The 16,639-nt window shown below is 39.1% G+C and overlaps 1 protein-coding gene across 5 annotated transcripts in view; it reads right to left on the bottom strand.

Moving 5' to 3' along the window:
- The window catches only part of MARCHF6 (membrane associated ring-CH-type finger 6), an 83,698-nt gene that overhangs the window by 48,222 nt on the left and 18,837 nt on the right, over window positions 1-16,639 (bottom strand). For all 5 annotated transcript variants that reach the window (XR_002732929.2, XM_023218285.2, XM_023218287.2 and 2 more), the window contains exons 2-5: window positions 12,380-12,476; window positions 11,456-11,529; window positions 8,711-8,854; window positions 3,241-3,313 (exon numbers count right to left, since the gene is read on the bottom strand). Coding sequence is in view for 4 of the 5 variants with exons in the window: in XM_023218285.2 (XP_023074053.1) it covers window positions 3,241-3,313; window positions 8,711-8,854; window positions 11,456-11,529; window positions 12,380-12,476 (388 nt within the window). In the remaining variant the exon portion in view is untranslated. The remainder of the gene's footprint in view (window positions 1-3,240; window positions 3,314-8,710; window positions 8,855-11,455; window positions 11,530-12,379; window positions 12,477-16,639) is intronic.

The following is a 16,639-nucleotide window of genomic DNA, read 5'->3' as shown; positions in this document are numbered from 1 at the left end:
AAAATTAGGAAAATAAAGGTAAACTTTTTTCTTTTACACTAAGTCTCAGAAAAAAAAACAGCCAGAAAAATAAATCATAATTTTTTGGATGAATATCTCAAGTTTCTCCAAAAGAACTATTTGTGATTATGGTGAAATTCTATTTATAAGAGAACCTATACATATTTATATACTTGTATTATATATCTTATTTAGGCATCAAATACCATCAGAACTATATGGAAATTACCTATCCATAGCCTATCTTTTGAAAATGGCCTAGAAACAGAAAGGCAGAAAGCAAAAAAGACAAAAGCAGTCTAACACTTGACAAAGGCCATGCATTAAACTTATGTAATTTACCAAAGGTTAAAAACTTGTCCATCTCTAAGAATTTCTGTATCCTTATTTTAAACACGTTTAAAAATGTGATTAGCTGACACCTGAACTCATACAAATTAATAGAATCATCAAATCAGAAAAGAGGAGAAGCTCCTCCAGACAAGTCTAATGATACCACAAAGAAACGAAGGTTGAGAGATTTTCAGGATGCCATATGTGAGACAAAGAGGTCTATTATAAATTTTATAGAAGTTTGTCACTTGGCCAGGCGTGGTAGCTCATGCCTGTAATCCCAGCACTTTGGGAGGCAAAGGCAGGCGGATCACTTGAGGTCAGGAGTTTGAGACCAGCCTGGCCAACATGGTGAAACCCCGTCTGCACTAAAAATACAAAAATTAGCCAGGCATGATGGTGTGCGCCTATAATTCCAGCTACTCGGGAGGCTGAAGCAGGAGAATGGCTTGAACCCAGGAGGCGGGGGTTGCAGTGAGCCGAGATTGAGCCACCGCACTCCAGCATGGGTATAGAGTGAGACTCCATCTCAAAAAAAAAAAAGAAGTTTTTCATTCAGGAAGCAAATCAACTTTTGATGCTAACTGCAAATATACCAAAAGTGTATTCGTTTCTCACAAATCCAGAAAGGCGAAGTATGGTTCCTTTAGTAATTATACAAGAAAATGCATCAAATATTGTGATACCAAGGACCATTTTGTCCTTTTCCTCTCTTAAGAGGCTTATCTTTCCTTCCCTAGTCCATGTTTATGATTTCAGAATTATTCACAGATAAATCAAACACCTCTGAACTCTTAGCCACTGGAGAATCCATTATTTTAATGTAATCACTTTTTTCCTCCATAGAAAACCTGAGAAGGGTCAATCTGGTAGACCTTGACCCAGTAGCTCCAAACTTAAATTAAACTGGCATGGCCCTTAGAAAATATAGTCTGCAATATGTCCTGAATCAAAAGAGGAATCCTAACTACCACCTTACTAAGGAACTCTCCAGGCTATTACATTCTGAAAGGTTGGGAGCAAAATATCCCCTTTACATCTTCCTTGCCACCAGCAATAATCCTAACTGTTACAGATTTTAAACATTTGGTGACAAACTCTAGTCCTTTTCCCTTATTCCTTTAATCTGGGCTGGTTTTGTGAATCCTGGAGAGAGGTGATGCTGCCTAAGTTCCAGAGCCCAGAGGAGGGCTTGCAAGCCTCCTCTCTTGCCCTTTTAGAATGCTGCCCTGAGACTACCATGTAAAGAAGCCCCACTAGCCTTCTAGAAGATAAGAGGCCATAAGGAGGAGAACCAAGGCATCTCAGATAAACCATCTTAGATCATTAAGTCCCAGTAGAACAGCTGAGTGACCTAAGCAAGCCCAATAGTTGAAAAGTTCATTGAGCCCAGCCCAAACTGCTGACTCCAGAATTATAAGCAAATACAATGGTAGTTGTTTTAAACCACTAAGGTTTGGGACAGTTTGTTTTGCAGCAATAGATAACTGATACAGTGCACCTAGAGATGACCTCAATTACTGAGCTACAGAATATACAGAAACTGATAACACATCAAGGAAATTTAAAGTAAAATTTCACAGAAAAAAAAAATTCTATAGAGTACAAAATATTACTCAGAAAAAAAGTAGTTTGGCCACAACTGCCATCAGAAAAACTGGCTCAATTTTTCAAACTGTAAAAGGCAGCTTAGGACTATAAAACCAAGCCATGTTTGTAATTTAATTTGACTAGCCCCACTAGGCTTCCAGTGGTCCTCTGTAGTCAATGAGTACTCTATTGAAAGCAATTCAGGTGACCCTCAAGCCAATCAGGTCAGAGGAAAAAAGAAGCCTGCTAATATAAGGCAAGCAACGATGCTTAATGTCAAGATATAGTAAAGTAACTACAGGCAAGTTTTTAGCATTTATATTCTAATAATCATGGAAAACATTTAAAAAATAAATCTGAGTTCAAATGTGTATGTTAAGAACATATCAAAATGAACTCTTGGCCAAGCACAGTGACTCATGCCTGTAATCTTAGCACTTTGAGACGCTGAGGTGGGCAGATTACTTGAGGTTAGGAGTTTGAGATGAGCCTGGCTATCACGGTGAAACCCCATCTTTACTAAAAATTAAAAAAAAAATTAGCCTGGCTTGGGGCCACACGCCTGTAATCCCAGCTACTGAGGAGGCTGAAGCAGGAGAATCATTTGAACCCAGGAGGCAGAAGTTGCAGTGAGCAGAGATCACACCACTGCACCCTACCATAGGTAACAGAGTGAGGCTCCATTAAGAAAAAAAAAAAAAAAAAAAACTCTTATGAACATAAGGCAGTAGCATATATCTCAAACTGCATGACAGCCAATTATTTAGAAAGTCATCCCAGCTGTGCGCAGTGGCTCATGCCTGTAATCCAAGCATTTTGGGAGCCCGAAGCGGGTGGATCACCTGAGGTCAGGAGTTTGAGACCAGTGTGGCCAACATGGTCAAACCCTGTCTCTACTAAAAATACAAAAATTAGGCATGGTGGCGGGCGCCTGTAATCCCAGCTACCAGGGAGGCTGAGGCAGGAGAATCACTTGAACCCAGGAGGCAGAGGTTGCAGTGAGCCAAGATAGCAACACTGCACTCCAGCCTGGACAACAGAAAAAGACTCCATCTCAAAAAAAAAAAGAAAGAAAGAAAGAAAGAAAAGTCACCCCATCATTACAAAACAGTCCCATGAAACAGGTATGTTTTAAAAGAAACGTCATTTACATTTATCAGCTACTTCTACTGCAGCTAAAACTGTTAGTGTAATAGACATAAATTATTTTTCCTCAAAACAGAAGAATGTACAAATTATAATAAAAACAAATATGCAAGGAAAAAAGCAAGCATCATCTACATCATGCAACATTCATCACACAGGTTCAATACTTACGTCGACAGCATATCTAATGGCAGTGTCAGTAGTGAGCTCACAGAGCCAGTAAACAAGCACTTGTAGATGCGGCCTACCGAAAAAGAGCATGATGGCATACAGTCACAACTCGCATCATGAACTCATATAGCTGCTCAAGAAAGCAGAAGTAAAGTGGAACACCACAAGTGCCACTGAAATAAACATTTAGTCTTTACAAGCCTAAGTCTCAAAATATTAAATTTTTAAAAACATGGTCAAGCACAAATAGAGTGACAATGAAGAGTAAATGTTACACAATCATGTTTAGTGCTTAGATTCTCTCTAGGTTTACTTTTTGTTTTTTAATTGAATGAGCTTAGATATTTGAAAAGCAAAATCTAAAGTAAAGATCTCCAAAATTATAAAGAATTTTTTACATTCTAGAATTCCAAAATTCATTAAGTCTGCTCATGACAATAAAATGTTTCAGTTTTGGAAGTATGTCTTTGAAATTAAGAGAATTTTTCAGTACAGTATGTACTGCAATGCCATAAATGGCAACCTGACAATCAGTATTTTAAAAGCATAGATTCAGAGGTTCTCTAAAATACAGAATATATTACTCTAAATTCTGGCCATTTAGAGGAAGACAAAGTTTGGGTGAATGTACTGCTATCAAGGCAGAAAGTCTTTTAGTCAGGAAGGCAGAATTCTAGACAGAATGAGATAACAGACCACAGATTTGAAAATGGGGCACAAGAATAAAAACCTGAGGCTTTCTTTCAAACCAGTATTTGCGTATTAGCTTAAGCATTCCCTATATAGCCTTGTATCAGAGACTTCAGTTCAGATTTTCAGTAACTTCAACGGTTGTTTTCAAAACCAAATCAAAATGGAAAGGTAGGAAAAGAATTTCTGTAATAAAAATTACTTACATGTGTTTATAAAATACTCACGCAAGTATGCTTGTAACAACGTAAAACTGACAAACCAAATGTTTAGATAGGTAAATGAATTCATATGCAATAGGCCTTCTTACTACAGAGTGCTGTGCACCATTTAAAAAAAAAAAAAAAAAAAAGACAGCAGAACACTCACTTACATGGAAAGACCACCAGGATACGATGCTAAGCTAAAGAGACAAGTTACAGAATATGTATCGTGTGATGTAATATAAATTGTGCGTATCTATAAACAAGTCAGAACAGAAATCAAGCTTGTGATTAATAACTGTTAAATCTTGTAAGTCCTTACTTTTGCCTATTTCTTCTACTGATTTCAGAGAGGCATGTAAATCTTCCACTATGACTGGGACTGTTTCATGTATTTCAATGCCCAGTTTTCTGGTGTATAAAAGTTTTTTAATTCTATTTTCTTAGTGGATTATGCCTTTTATTGATAGGAAATATAATGCTTTGTCCCATTTAGTGCATTTGAATGGTATCTGGCTGATTAATATTGCTCTGGCTTTTTGTTAGCCATTTGTTAGCAAAACCATTTTTGTATCTCTTTAGCATTAACCTGTGCTGCTTTGTATTTATCTCTTGTAGTAGTGCAAGTTTTATACTACACATCTATGAAGCTCTCTTGTAACAAGAAATCCAATCTCTGATGATTACAGACGTATTTATTTCCCTACTTCCTTCCTCCGCCTTCCCTTCCTTTCCTGCCTTTGTTTGAAATTTCCAAATTTTATTTGCTGTTTCCTACTCATCCTATTTCTAGTCTTCTAGCCGTTGCCCTTGAGTTTTGTTATGTCTTTATTAAACTACATTTTACATAAATCTTAAGTGTACAGATGGGTGAATTCTTAAAATATATATGTCTCGGGTAATCACCACCCAAATCAAGATGTTCAACCCTTCCAGCTCCCCGGAAGGCTCCCTCAAGCTTCTTTCCAGGCAAAAGCCCCTGCAAAAGGTAACCACTATTCAGATCTCTATCACTATAGATGAATTTAACCTGTTTTAAAATTTCACCCACATGCAATCACACAATTTTGTGCCTGGCTTGTTTTTTGTCAAAGAAGCAAAATTCATCAATGTTATTCCATGTCACAATAGTCAGCTCTTTTTCACTGCTATGTAGTATTCCATTGCATGAATAAACCACAATGTATCCATTCTACCACTAATAGGCATTTGACTGATTTCAGTTTTTAAGTACTATTAATAAAAGTGCTGTGGTCGTTCTTATACATATGTCCTTTAGTGAACAGAAACTTCTTGTTCTGTTAGTTATATTCAGAATGGAACTGCTAGATCATAAGGCATTTGTATACAATATTTAGCATCAGCAGATACTGCCAAACAGTTTTCCAAAGTGGTTATAACATATGCACTCCTCCTCGATCACTGTACACGTGTTCTAGATGCTCTACATCCTAAGCAACATTTGGCACTGTCTACTCTTTTTATTTTTAGTCATCCTCCTTGTGCATTTCTCTAATGATGCTGAGCACTTTTTCATGTGTTTATTGGCTACTGTCGTCCCTTGGTATCCACGGGGAATGGGTTCCAGGACTCTCCTCAATAATAAACAGATGCTCGGGCCGGGCGCGGTGGCTCAAGCCTGTAATCCCAGCACTTTGGGAGGCCGAGACGGGCGGATCACGAGGTCAGGAGATCCAGACCATCCTGGCTAACACTGTGAAACTCCGTCTCTACTAAAAAAAAAAAAACAAAAAACTAGCCGGGCGAGGTGGTGGGCGCCTGTAGTCCCAGCTACTCAGGAGGCTGAGGCAGGAGAATGGCGTGAACCCAGGAGGCGGAGCTTGCAGTGAGCTGAGATCCAGCCACTGCACTCCAGCCCGGGTGACAGAGTAAGACTCCCTCTCAAAAAAAAAAAAAAAAAAAAGTCACAATAATAATAAAATAATACGGTGCTCAAATTCCACAGTCGGCATTGCAGAACCCACAGATATGGAGAGCTTAGTATATTTAGCTATTTTTCCAGAAATACCTGTTCAGACCTCTGTCCACTGCTTAACTGAGATGTGTTTGCCCTTTCGTTATTGATTTATATACTCTAGATACAAGTCCTTTGTTGGATATGTGTACTGCAAATATCTTCTCTCATTCCATGGCTTGGCTTGCCTTTCAATTTTTTTTTTTTTTTTTGAGTGCCAGAATTAAATTGCCTTTTATTCTAAAAAGTGTCCAAGGATGAACAAAAGTTCTTAAATTTAATTATGTTCAACTTACTAATATTTTCTTTTATGCTTATTCTCCTAAATTTTACTTTAGAAGTTTCTTTTTAACTTTCATATTCAGGCTTTTATCTCAAATTAATTTCTGGGTTAGGTTGAGGTAATGATATGATTCATTTTTTCTGTATGGCCATCTGGTTGTTGCAATACCATTTACCGAAAAAACCATCTATTTTCCCCCTGATCTGTGGTGGCACTTTTGTCATTAATGATGAAACAATGTGGTTGTGAGTCTAGTTCTGGGTAGCTGTGAGTCTAGTCTACATTTTTAATGCACAGTTATGCTCTATTTTTCTACCTACATCTAGAACATCTATAATCTACCTACAAATGAGATAAGCAATTTTAAAAGCTTGAATTTCTATCTTCCTGTCACAATTTCTCCCACGTTAAGATCATCTGGAATTTCAGTTCCAGGCTGTTACCCAAAAGCTATTAATTATTGTAGATTAACAATCGAGACTTAGCTATATGAAACACTTCTCTGAATCTCACATCTTTCTCTCTTTGATTCCTTGCTCATTTAGTAGAGTATATCCTCAGTTTTTTCAAAAAGGTTTAAGGTGGTAAAGTTTCCAGTCTCTCACATCTATTGAAACATCTGTAGTTTGTCCTTCCATCTGAGAGTAATTTGCAGGAAGGGAATTTTAGGTTCAAAAACATGAAATTTTGAGTTTCCACTGTCTTCCAGCATTCAACATTGCTAATTTTAAGTCTGATGCCACTCTGATTTTCTTTACTTTGTAGGATAATCTGGAAGCACACAATCTCTATACCTCTATCACCATCGCCACATTACCCAGCTCTGGAAAACTTGAGAATATGTCTAGGTTCATGAGACTTTTCCTTTACCATGGTCAGCTTTCTCTTTCAATCTAAAAGACACCAAGTCTTTCCTCATCTCCACTGTCTCTTTTACCCTGTGGAACTACTTACTAGACAGATACTGAAACAACTAGACTAGCCTCCATTTCTCTGTATTTATTTCTCATAACTACTTTGTCCCTCTGAGTTTCATCCTGGGAGAATTCCTTCATATAATTTTCTAGCTAACTCACTCTTCAACAGTACCTATATTCTGCTAGTTGGTGTATCTTCCAAGAATTTCATTTCCCTAGGTAATCAACATTATTTTACCATATTTTAAGGAGACAGGAAGATATTAATTATGCTAATTTAAAATTTTGTTTAATGAATCTTATCTATATACTCTGCCACCCATATACTACATACTTCTCTCCATGTCTACAAGAACAACAAAGAATCTAAGAGGAGTCTTGGGATTGATTAGGGGGGTTGATTAGCACATCAACCTCCCAAAGAGCCTCCTATATCTCCTATAACCTCCCAAAGATAAGCCTCCCAATTATTTAGGACCATTACATGTATGAGTATTTTTAAATTTTATTTTAATTTTATTTGTATTTTATTGAGGCGACATCTCACTCTGTTGCCCAAGCTGGAGTGCAGTAGCGTGATCTCAGCTCACTGAAACTTCTGCCTCCCGGGTTCAAGTGATTCTCCTGTCTTAGCCTCCCGAGTAGCTGGGATTACAGGCGCACACCACCACACCCGGCTAATTTTTGTATTTTTAGTAGAGCCAGGGTTTCACCATGTTGGTCAGGCTGGACTTGAACTCCTGACCTCAAGTGATCCTCCCACCTCGGCCTCCCAAAGTGCTGGGATTACAGGCATGAGCAACCACACCCGGCCATGTGAGTATTTTTTTAAAGGAGGGTTGCGCAATCCCAAAAGAATTCATTTTTTGCAATCCTTTTTTTTTCCCCCCGAGACAGTCTTGCTCTGTTGCCCGAGCTGGAGTGCAGTGGTGCAATCTCAGTTCACTGCAACCTCCACCTCCTGGGTTCAAGCAATTCTCCTGCCTCAGCCTCCATGTTGGCCAGGCTAGTCTCAAACTCCTGACCTCGTGATCTGCCTACCTCAGCCTCCCAAAGTGCTGAGATTACAGGCATGAGCCACCATGCCCGGCCGTCTTTTGCTGTCCTTGAAAGCTCTAGTATACTTCAAATCCAGTTATGCTTTGATTTTTTCAATGCTTTCATGAACTTTCATGGTTAGCCATTCTGTATGCTGTGTTCTTTCCCATATTCATTCAAGAAACTGACCTGTTAAACTCATTCTTAGTTCAGATGAACATCTTCTAAATAAGACTTTCCTAATACGTGACATTCTGACATCAAATAACTAAACATCAAATAATAATATGATGCAATATTGCTTTATAATATCAAGCAGTTATGCAATGTTTAAATAACTCCAATAAGAGGCATGAATACTCACATGCTGTAAGAGGAACAACTCCCAACCATGCAAAGGCCACAAGTGTATAATGAAACCAATATCGTATTGCAGTACCAATACTTGTAACCAGTCCAGCAAATATGTCTTGAATTGGAAGCCGTGAAGGCATATCTGGAGAATAAACTATAAGCAGGAAAAAAGTACTTAAAATTTCATGAAGATTTGAAAATAGCTTAATTCATAAATATAAAATAGACATTAAACTTTCAATATTTGCCTTGTGCTTAATTTTTTTCTTATTAAAAGAAATAAAACAAATAGTTACAATATCACATTTACCCAAGAAGTCATTTATGAGGCAAATCACGTGTGAAACGTAGAAATCAACAAAGGCCTCTGAGCAGGAAAAAAAGTTCAACAGATGTTCACATCCCTTGCAAATAGCCATAAACTTCATACAAGGCCCATTTACACATGTTTTAACATTCAACCAATATAATCATCTGGTTTCCCAAACTGTAAAAGATATAATAAAGCAAACAGGAGCAAAAGATGAAACCGAAAGCATGCCATCAACACTCCCCCAAATATAAGCATTAAATAGCACTCAAAAAGCACAACAGTCTGCGGCAGATCATTTCACGTGGGAGCAAACATCCCACTGACATTTGTTAGCCACTTCCCCAATGTTAGCTTAATACTTAAAATTTCAAATGATCAATTCAGGTCTTCCCACTACTCTGCGAAATGTGGCTCAGCACATTCAGAAAAAGAAAGGCTCTGCCACAGTTTAGGATTCCCTTTTAAAACGGCTCCAATAAAAACCACTGCTTATTCTTACAAAGCTCTGCCACAGGTAGCTCGGAAAGAACACGAAGGAAAAACAAACACTTCTTTCTCCAGTAAGGCCACAACAAGAAATTATGATATATCAGGGTTTAAAAGCAACGATCTACAATTTTTAAGAGCACTATCACAAAACGGTTCACACCCATAAACATTGAGAAATAAACAATTAACAAATTTAACAACTTTTTTTTTCTGAGACAGAGTCTCACTCTGTGGCCCAGGCTGGAGTGTGGTGGCATAATCTCGGCTCACTGCAAACTCCGCCTCCCAGGTTCGAGTGATTCTCCTGCCTCAGGCTCCCAAATAGCTGAGATTACAACAGGCGCCTGCCCCCATGCCTGGCTGATTTTCGTATTTTTAGTAGAGACAGGGTTTCCACCACGTTGGCCAGGCTAGCCTCAAACTTCTGACCTCAGGTGATCTGTCTGCCTCAGCCTTTCAAAGTGCTGGAGTTACAGGCGTGAGCCACAGCACCTGGCCACAAATAGCAACTTTTAATGACACATGCCCACAGATCATAGACTTCAATAGGATATCTGATATACAAGAGCAAGTCATTAAAACCAGTAATAATAGAGGTTTTTTGGAAAACATAAAAGAAATAGAGAATATAACTATCAAGTGAAAATTAAAATGTACCAAAAAAGCTTCTTTTGGCCTCAAAGTAAAAGGCCACGTATTTCCTATCAACTGAATTTCATGAAGATACTCAACTATTTAGTCTTAGTTTCCTATGAATCTTGACAAGCTGTACAGCTTTTATGTACTACAGAAAATTAATGACTACAAAATAACAGAATTGACTTTTTTAGATGAATATACAGCTCCAAAAGTGAAAGTGTAACAACTTTAATCGTTTATACTCATCAAATAAAAACAAAGTAAAACACTAATTTACAGCATTTATATTGAAAAGCTCAAGATGCTTTAAAAGAAACCACACACACACAACTAAAACACAAAAATCCTTTGTAAGGGAAGGCAATGTAGGGGATCCCAGAATGAAAAATTATGCTTCAAATACTTAATAATCTGCCAGCACAGTCCTCTGTTTATTTAAGATGAAGCATATTAAGTATTAATAGGCACAGGAATTATAGTTAAAACCTTAAAGGTTGCAAAATATTTTATAAAGGCTTATGAAATACTGACCTTAAAAGTTAGTCTCATGAAAAAAACGGTAATTTAAAACTTTGTTTGGCCAGGCAATGTGGCTCAAGCCTGTAATCCCAACACTTTGGGAGGCTGTGGCAGGAGAACTGCTTGAGGCCAGGAGTTCAAGACCAACCTGGGCAATACAGTGAGACACCCCCCAACTCTATTTTTTTTTTTTTTAAGTTTTATGGCTAATATATATAGTCCAAATTTGAAGAGTAGTGAGTATCTGATGAAATCAAGGCATCATTAATTTTTCTAGGTGGATAACAGTATTACAGTTATGTTTTTGAAAAAGAAGCCTTATCTTTTAGAGATACATACTGAAATATGTACAGATGAAATTATAAATGGTAGAATTATTTTTTAAATAATGGAGAAAAAATAAAAGGATAAAGAGGCAGGGAACAAGAGCATGTGTAAAACAAGACTGGCTATGAGTTGAAACTAAGTGATGGGTACACGTGGACTTGTTAAGATTTTTGCATGTGTTCGAACTTTTCTATAATTAAAAGTAAAAAAAATGTTTAAAGACAAAAAAAACCCCACAAATTAAATCTCAAACATATGTGTGTGATAAAAGAGAGCATACAGTTTCTAAAAATATTTTCCTAAATAAAATATCAATACTTCCTATTACTATCAAAGACAATCAAGCTGAAAATAGTTGCTTTAAAGTACTTAAACACTTTTTCCCCCTTCCTCTGTCAACTGATCTAAACACCTTTATGTCACGAGTGATAACCAAACAAATGTAGTGAAAAGGTCTCAAGAACTTACTTGGTGTAAAAGCAAATCTGTGCTTGCATAATTCACAGTATTCTTTTCGACTGTGTTTCAGCCACTGAACTAAGCTGTAATTATAAACAGATTCATAAGTACAGTGTTTACAACAAAGAAACCTACAGTTTTGCTGAAAACATTGTTTTTATTAAAAATGTACATATCACAGAGCTTTTAGTTTCAAATTTAGAATACTCAACTTTTTGTAACCGCCTTCTAAAAATAAAAAACTACAACAGCTAGACATAAAAACAACACATTTTTCTACCATTAAAAAAGGTCCAATTAATCAAAACTGTAATTTCATCAAAGCAAAATGAGTATGAAAGAATCTCCAAGCATCAACATCAGTTTTAATCCTGGTCTGATAATACTGGTACCTGGTAGCTAGGTCTGCATTCTGGTTCTGCCACTAACTGGCTGGCTATGTGGCCTAGGACAAGTTATCTAACCTTCCTATGCTTCAGTTTCCTCATCTGCATAATAATAACACTCTACCTCATCACAGTTTTCTTATAAGAATTAAGTGAGTTCAGATGTACAAAACACTAAGAATAGTTCTTGGCAAAAAGTTATTCATAAATGTAAGCTACTATTATGCCAAGCAAAACTAGAAAATCGTAACACTTTCGGAGAACAAAATAAGCTCTCCATGGTAGAAATAAACAATGGGTAATCACGTGTACCTGGAAGGGGATACACCAAAATAACAGCCATGGTATTAAGAATTAATGGATAATTTATTTTCCAAATTTTTGAAATTTTACAATAAAAGGGCTTTCTTAGTTTCCTATGCTCGGGACAATACAATAAAATTTTAAAAATAATTACAGAGAAAAATACATTGAAATGATCCTTGTTACTGTATACATGACAAAACTGAAGCTCAGACTTACACAACTTTCTAAAAGCATGACTTACCATTCTTGATGGATAAACTTAATACTGCCAGTACATACACAAGGATGATAAAGCGGTTTCTCAGGTGTTCCTTCCGACCGACACACTCTACATATGTCTGTCAATGAAAAAGGAAAATTGAATTTCCTTTGCTTATAACTTTTTTAAAAAAACAAGAGACAAGCATAAACCAAAATATCTGACATTAAAGCAAGAATCTATCACTTGACAAAACATTAATAGCATGGAGAACTAAAAGTTGTGATTAAGTTGCGATTCAAGTGTATATCTAAAATGAAAAAACTTCCTAAATAATGCATTAAAAGGAACAGATGATTTTATTTAAAACTGCACTCTCCACAACAAATAATAGAAATATGTAAAATCAGGTCACCATTGGCATCCTAATAGTTTTAAACTCCAGTCTTTTTTTTTTTTTTTTTTTGAGACAGAGTATCGCTCTGTCACCCAGACTGGAGTGCAATGGCACGATCTCAATGGAGTGCAATGGAGCTCAGGGCAAGCTCCACCTCCCGGGTTCACGCCATTCTCCTGCCTCCAAGTAGCTGGGATTATAGGCGCTCACAACCGCACCCGGCTAATTTTTTGTATTTTTTAGTAGAGATGGGGTTTCGTCGTGTTAGCCAGGATGGTCTCCATCTCCTGACCTCATGATCCACCCGCCTCGGCCTCCCAAAGTGCTGGGATTACAGGCGTAAGCCACGGTGCCTGGCCTCCAGTCTTAACGATTTAATGGTTTAAAGTCCTAACAGCCTAAACTCCACAAAACACATCTGAGGACTCACCACAGTAAAAGCAGTTAGAAGACATGCTTTTCATGTCGCCCCACCCCACAAGAGTGTGAGGTAGACAGACACACACACACTTTAAGGACTGGTTGGGGGAGGGGATACCCCAAAGCCACAAAGGCACCAGGCCACAGAGAGATGAGCCGGAAGCCACCTCAAGCAGAAGAGACAGGAGTCCAGCACTAAGGGGTCCTTGGACCGCAGCCCACCCCTCATGCCCAGCACTACGAGGCTCTAGGGGCACATTTGCCTGTCCTCCTGCCTGGAGTGGAACCGAAGCAGCACGACGGTGAAGAAACCGCTACTGATCCTTCGCACTCTCGCTCTAAAGCTCCTACCCGGGTCCACTTAGGGAACCCTGGTTATAACTTTTATTTTAGACCGTTCTCAGCTATGCGTCAGGGCCAAGAGCCAATCCCTAGTGGCCTATCCAGGGAGAATGGGCAGAAACTTAATGCATACTTTCGGCCTGCTCTCTCACGGGGAATTCTTCCTTAACAAGGAATTACTACAATCCTGATCCGCATCACTAATGGACTTAATGGGTCTCTGGCACCCATCGGATTCAAATGAGCACATGCTGAGAGCAGTGTAGTGCGTGGTTCCAGGAATTTAAGAGCATCACAGACCTGTGGCTACTCTTCTGTGGGTGGGGGTGCATGCCTTTTCTAGGCTGGTGGAGAGATCCATCTGGTGACTAGACAACCAAGGAGACTAGTGTGCTAACCAGTTGGGCGATCCAGAGTGTAACTGCTCAATCTCAGATGGCTGAATGTCATTTATCTGAATTGGGGGATGCTCAATGCTCGCCTAACTGGTTAGTATGCTAGTCTTCCTGGTTATCGATTAACTACCAGTCAAATCTCTTCATCGAGTAGAAAAGCCATGCACCCCCATCCACAGAACAACTATCAATGGGACAATCCTGTCTGTGCTGGAAGCAGGTAAGGTTGCTCATGTTGAGAAGAATTACGCCATCTCTACTGCTGTTGCCTTTCAGATTCAGCTTTGAACACAGATCTTCCCCCGGTTTCCTGGAAGCTGCTAGTGGGTCATGAGCATTAATGCAGTGGTCAACATCACATTTATGTTTGTAACTACACAGGACCTGAACTTCTTTAAACTTCCTACTTTCACCTTCATCCTTGGTTAATGAAAACATCCTTGGCAAAAGCTTTCACTCTGATCAGTCTTACTACTGGCCCACAATTTGAGTCCTAGCGGTGCAATACTAATGCCCCAACTGCCCTGCTTAATCAGCTTCCTCAAAGTTTCGACACAAACAAAATAGAACCTCACTCCCATTCCATGATTCCCACCAGCAGTATCCAGGCAGCCCACGCTACTTTGAACACTAATTTTCTTCAAGTGCACACTTCAGCTCCAGGGAAACTCAGGGAAGAGCCCGCAAGGTACCAAAAGGCAAGAGGCGTGGACTTTCTTGCAATGGACCCCGCAGCACCTAAGATCCAAGAACAAGCATTTTAACAGCCACAAATTCAGCACACCACACTGAAAGCGGGATTACCGTGGCTGCCAGCACCAGGCTTGCCCTGCAATAGATTCTCTTTAAAGGATTTAAAGTGGACTCTTTCCAACGACAGGGCCTTGAAAGAGTTCCGTGTTGTTTTAATCATTATCTTCCAGGGTTGGGAGTGGGTAATTTGTGCGCCTGCTGCATTCCTTAGATAGGATATTAATTTATCAGGCTCTCTCTGCAGAACCAAATTGAGATTCCCTATTACTAAGATTCCTGGTCACAGTGGTCGCCTCAGCAGGCACTATAATGGCCACCTAAGACTGACAGGGCCATGGCGGGGGTGGGGGGAAAATGTGATTGATCTAGGTTACCTAGAATTATCAGAGTCACAGCAGCCACAGGTGTGGATCAGTTCTATAATAACCAGCTATCTATGTAGGAGCTGAACCCACATCCAGCCATTCACACCATCACTGTGGATTAACCTTTGAGACTGGCATGTGCTACTCCTGCAGGATCTACCAAGGAGGGTGGGTGCAAGTGTGGATGTACAGATCCCAGGCACAGGATCTGAGCTCCCTAGCCCACACTCGGATGGCTGTGCAAGTAGGAAGTAGGGTATAGCAGCCACAGCATGGCAAAGGGTGTCCCACCCATGGGACACTGCCCTCCAGGAACATCGTGACTGGTAGGCCACTGACTATAGCCTGGGGTATGGCAAAGATAGTCCTGTTGGCACGCTGCTGCCTGTGAGATGCAAGGACAACAGGTGGAGTGATATCCACATGGGTACAGAACTGGTCACATGGTGGGCTCATTTCATGATACAAAGCACTGCCACCTAGGCAACTTAGCCCTGCGTGGCCTGAGAAAGCTGTGGTCGGGACCAAAGCAATGGCAAACTCCAGGGTACACTCACCCACAGGAAGAACTGCTCACTCCAAGTGGATGGCCAGCTAGCGAAGGGTGGACAGGACAGGTGGAGTGGGGAGACAGACATGGATCTCCACTCAGAAGTATGCAGACATACACATGCATTAGAGCACTGATTTTTCAGAAGACCCCTGTCCTTCTGAATGACAAACCAAGAAACAACATACTAAGCAAACCCAACAACTCTAAAATCAAGTCCCAGGGCTCTGCTTGGCCCAGAGGAGAGAACTGGGATCCCAAGTTTCTCACTCAGAGAATGCAAAGACACAACTACTATCCTAGTAACACTTAAGTTTTTTTGTTTTTTTTTTAAGAGACAGGGTCTTGCTGTGTCACTCAGGCTGGAGTGCAGTGACACTACCATAGCTCACTGTAACCTCCAACTCCTGGCCTCAAGCAATCCTCCCATCTCAGCTCCCAAAGCACTAGGATTGCAGGCATGAGCCACCATGCCCAGCTCCTAAGACTTCTTTTTCACGTATTGTCTTGCCAGTTTGCAGTGGTATTTTCTAGAGGCTATAAGAGACAACAGAATGAATGCAGCTAGAGATGAAAAGACCCAGCTGCTTCTCATTAAAGTAGGTATTAAAGAGATTGGCAAATATAAAACAAATCCACTTTCCTTATCAATTTTGGGGGTCTGGAATAGTTATTTTCATGAAAAATAGTATTTATATTAACACACAATGAGTGCTGTTATTTTAAAGCAAATTAATAAATACTTGCAAAATTGTTCTTCAAGGAGTTTGTCAAGAAGAAGAACAAGTGCATTAATCCATATGTTACTTTAATTTGATTATATGAAAACAATGACAGGTTAGGTCTCAAGTAGGGAAAAAAAATCCTAAAGGGAATTCTAACATATCATTATTTCCAAGCAGTATTAATAACTCTTTAAAATCTCCCTAGTAGCTATTTTCGCATAGAGTCAATCGTATAATGAAGTACAAAAAATTCTAATGAATGGATTAATGATCACTATTGCTACATGCTTTTAAGTCAAAACATATTTTATAAAACTACTGAAATGATCACATTTCATAAAGCATTATATCCACT

Source organism: Piliocolobus tephrosceles, chromosome 4 (genome assembly GCF_002776525.5).
Source record: "Piliocolobus tephrosceles isolate RC106 chromosome 4, ASM277652v3, whole genome shotgun sequence".
NCBI classification, from domain to species: domain Eukaryota; kingdom Metazoa; phylum Chordata; class Mammalia; order Primates; family Cercopithecidae; genus Piliocolobus; species Piliocolobus tephrosceles.
This window is presented reverse-complemented; position numbering and strand designations above follow the sequence as displayed.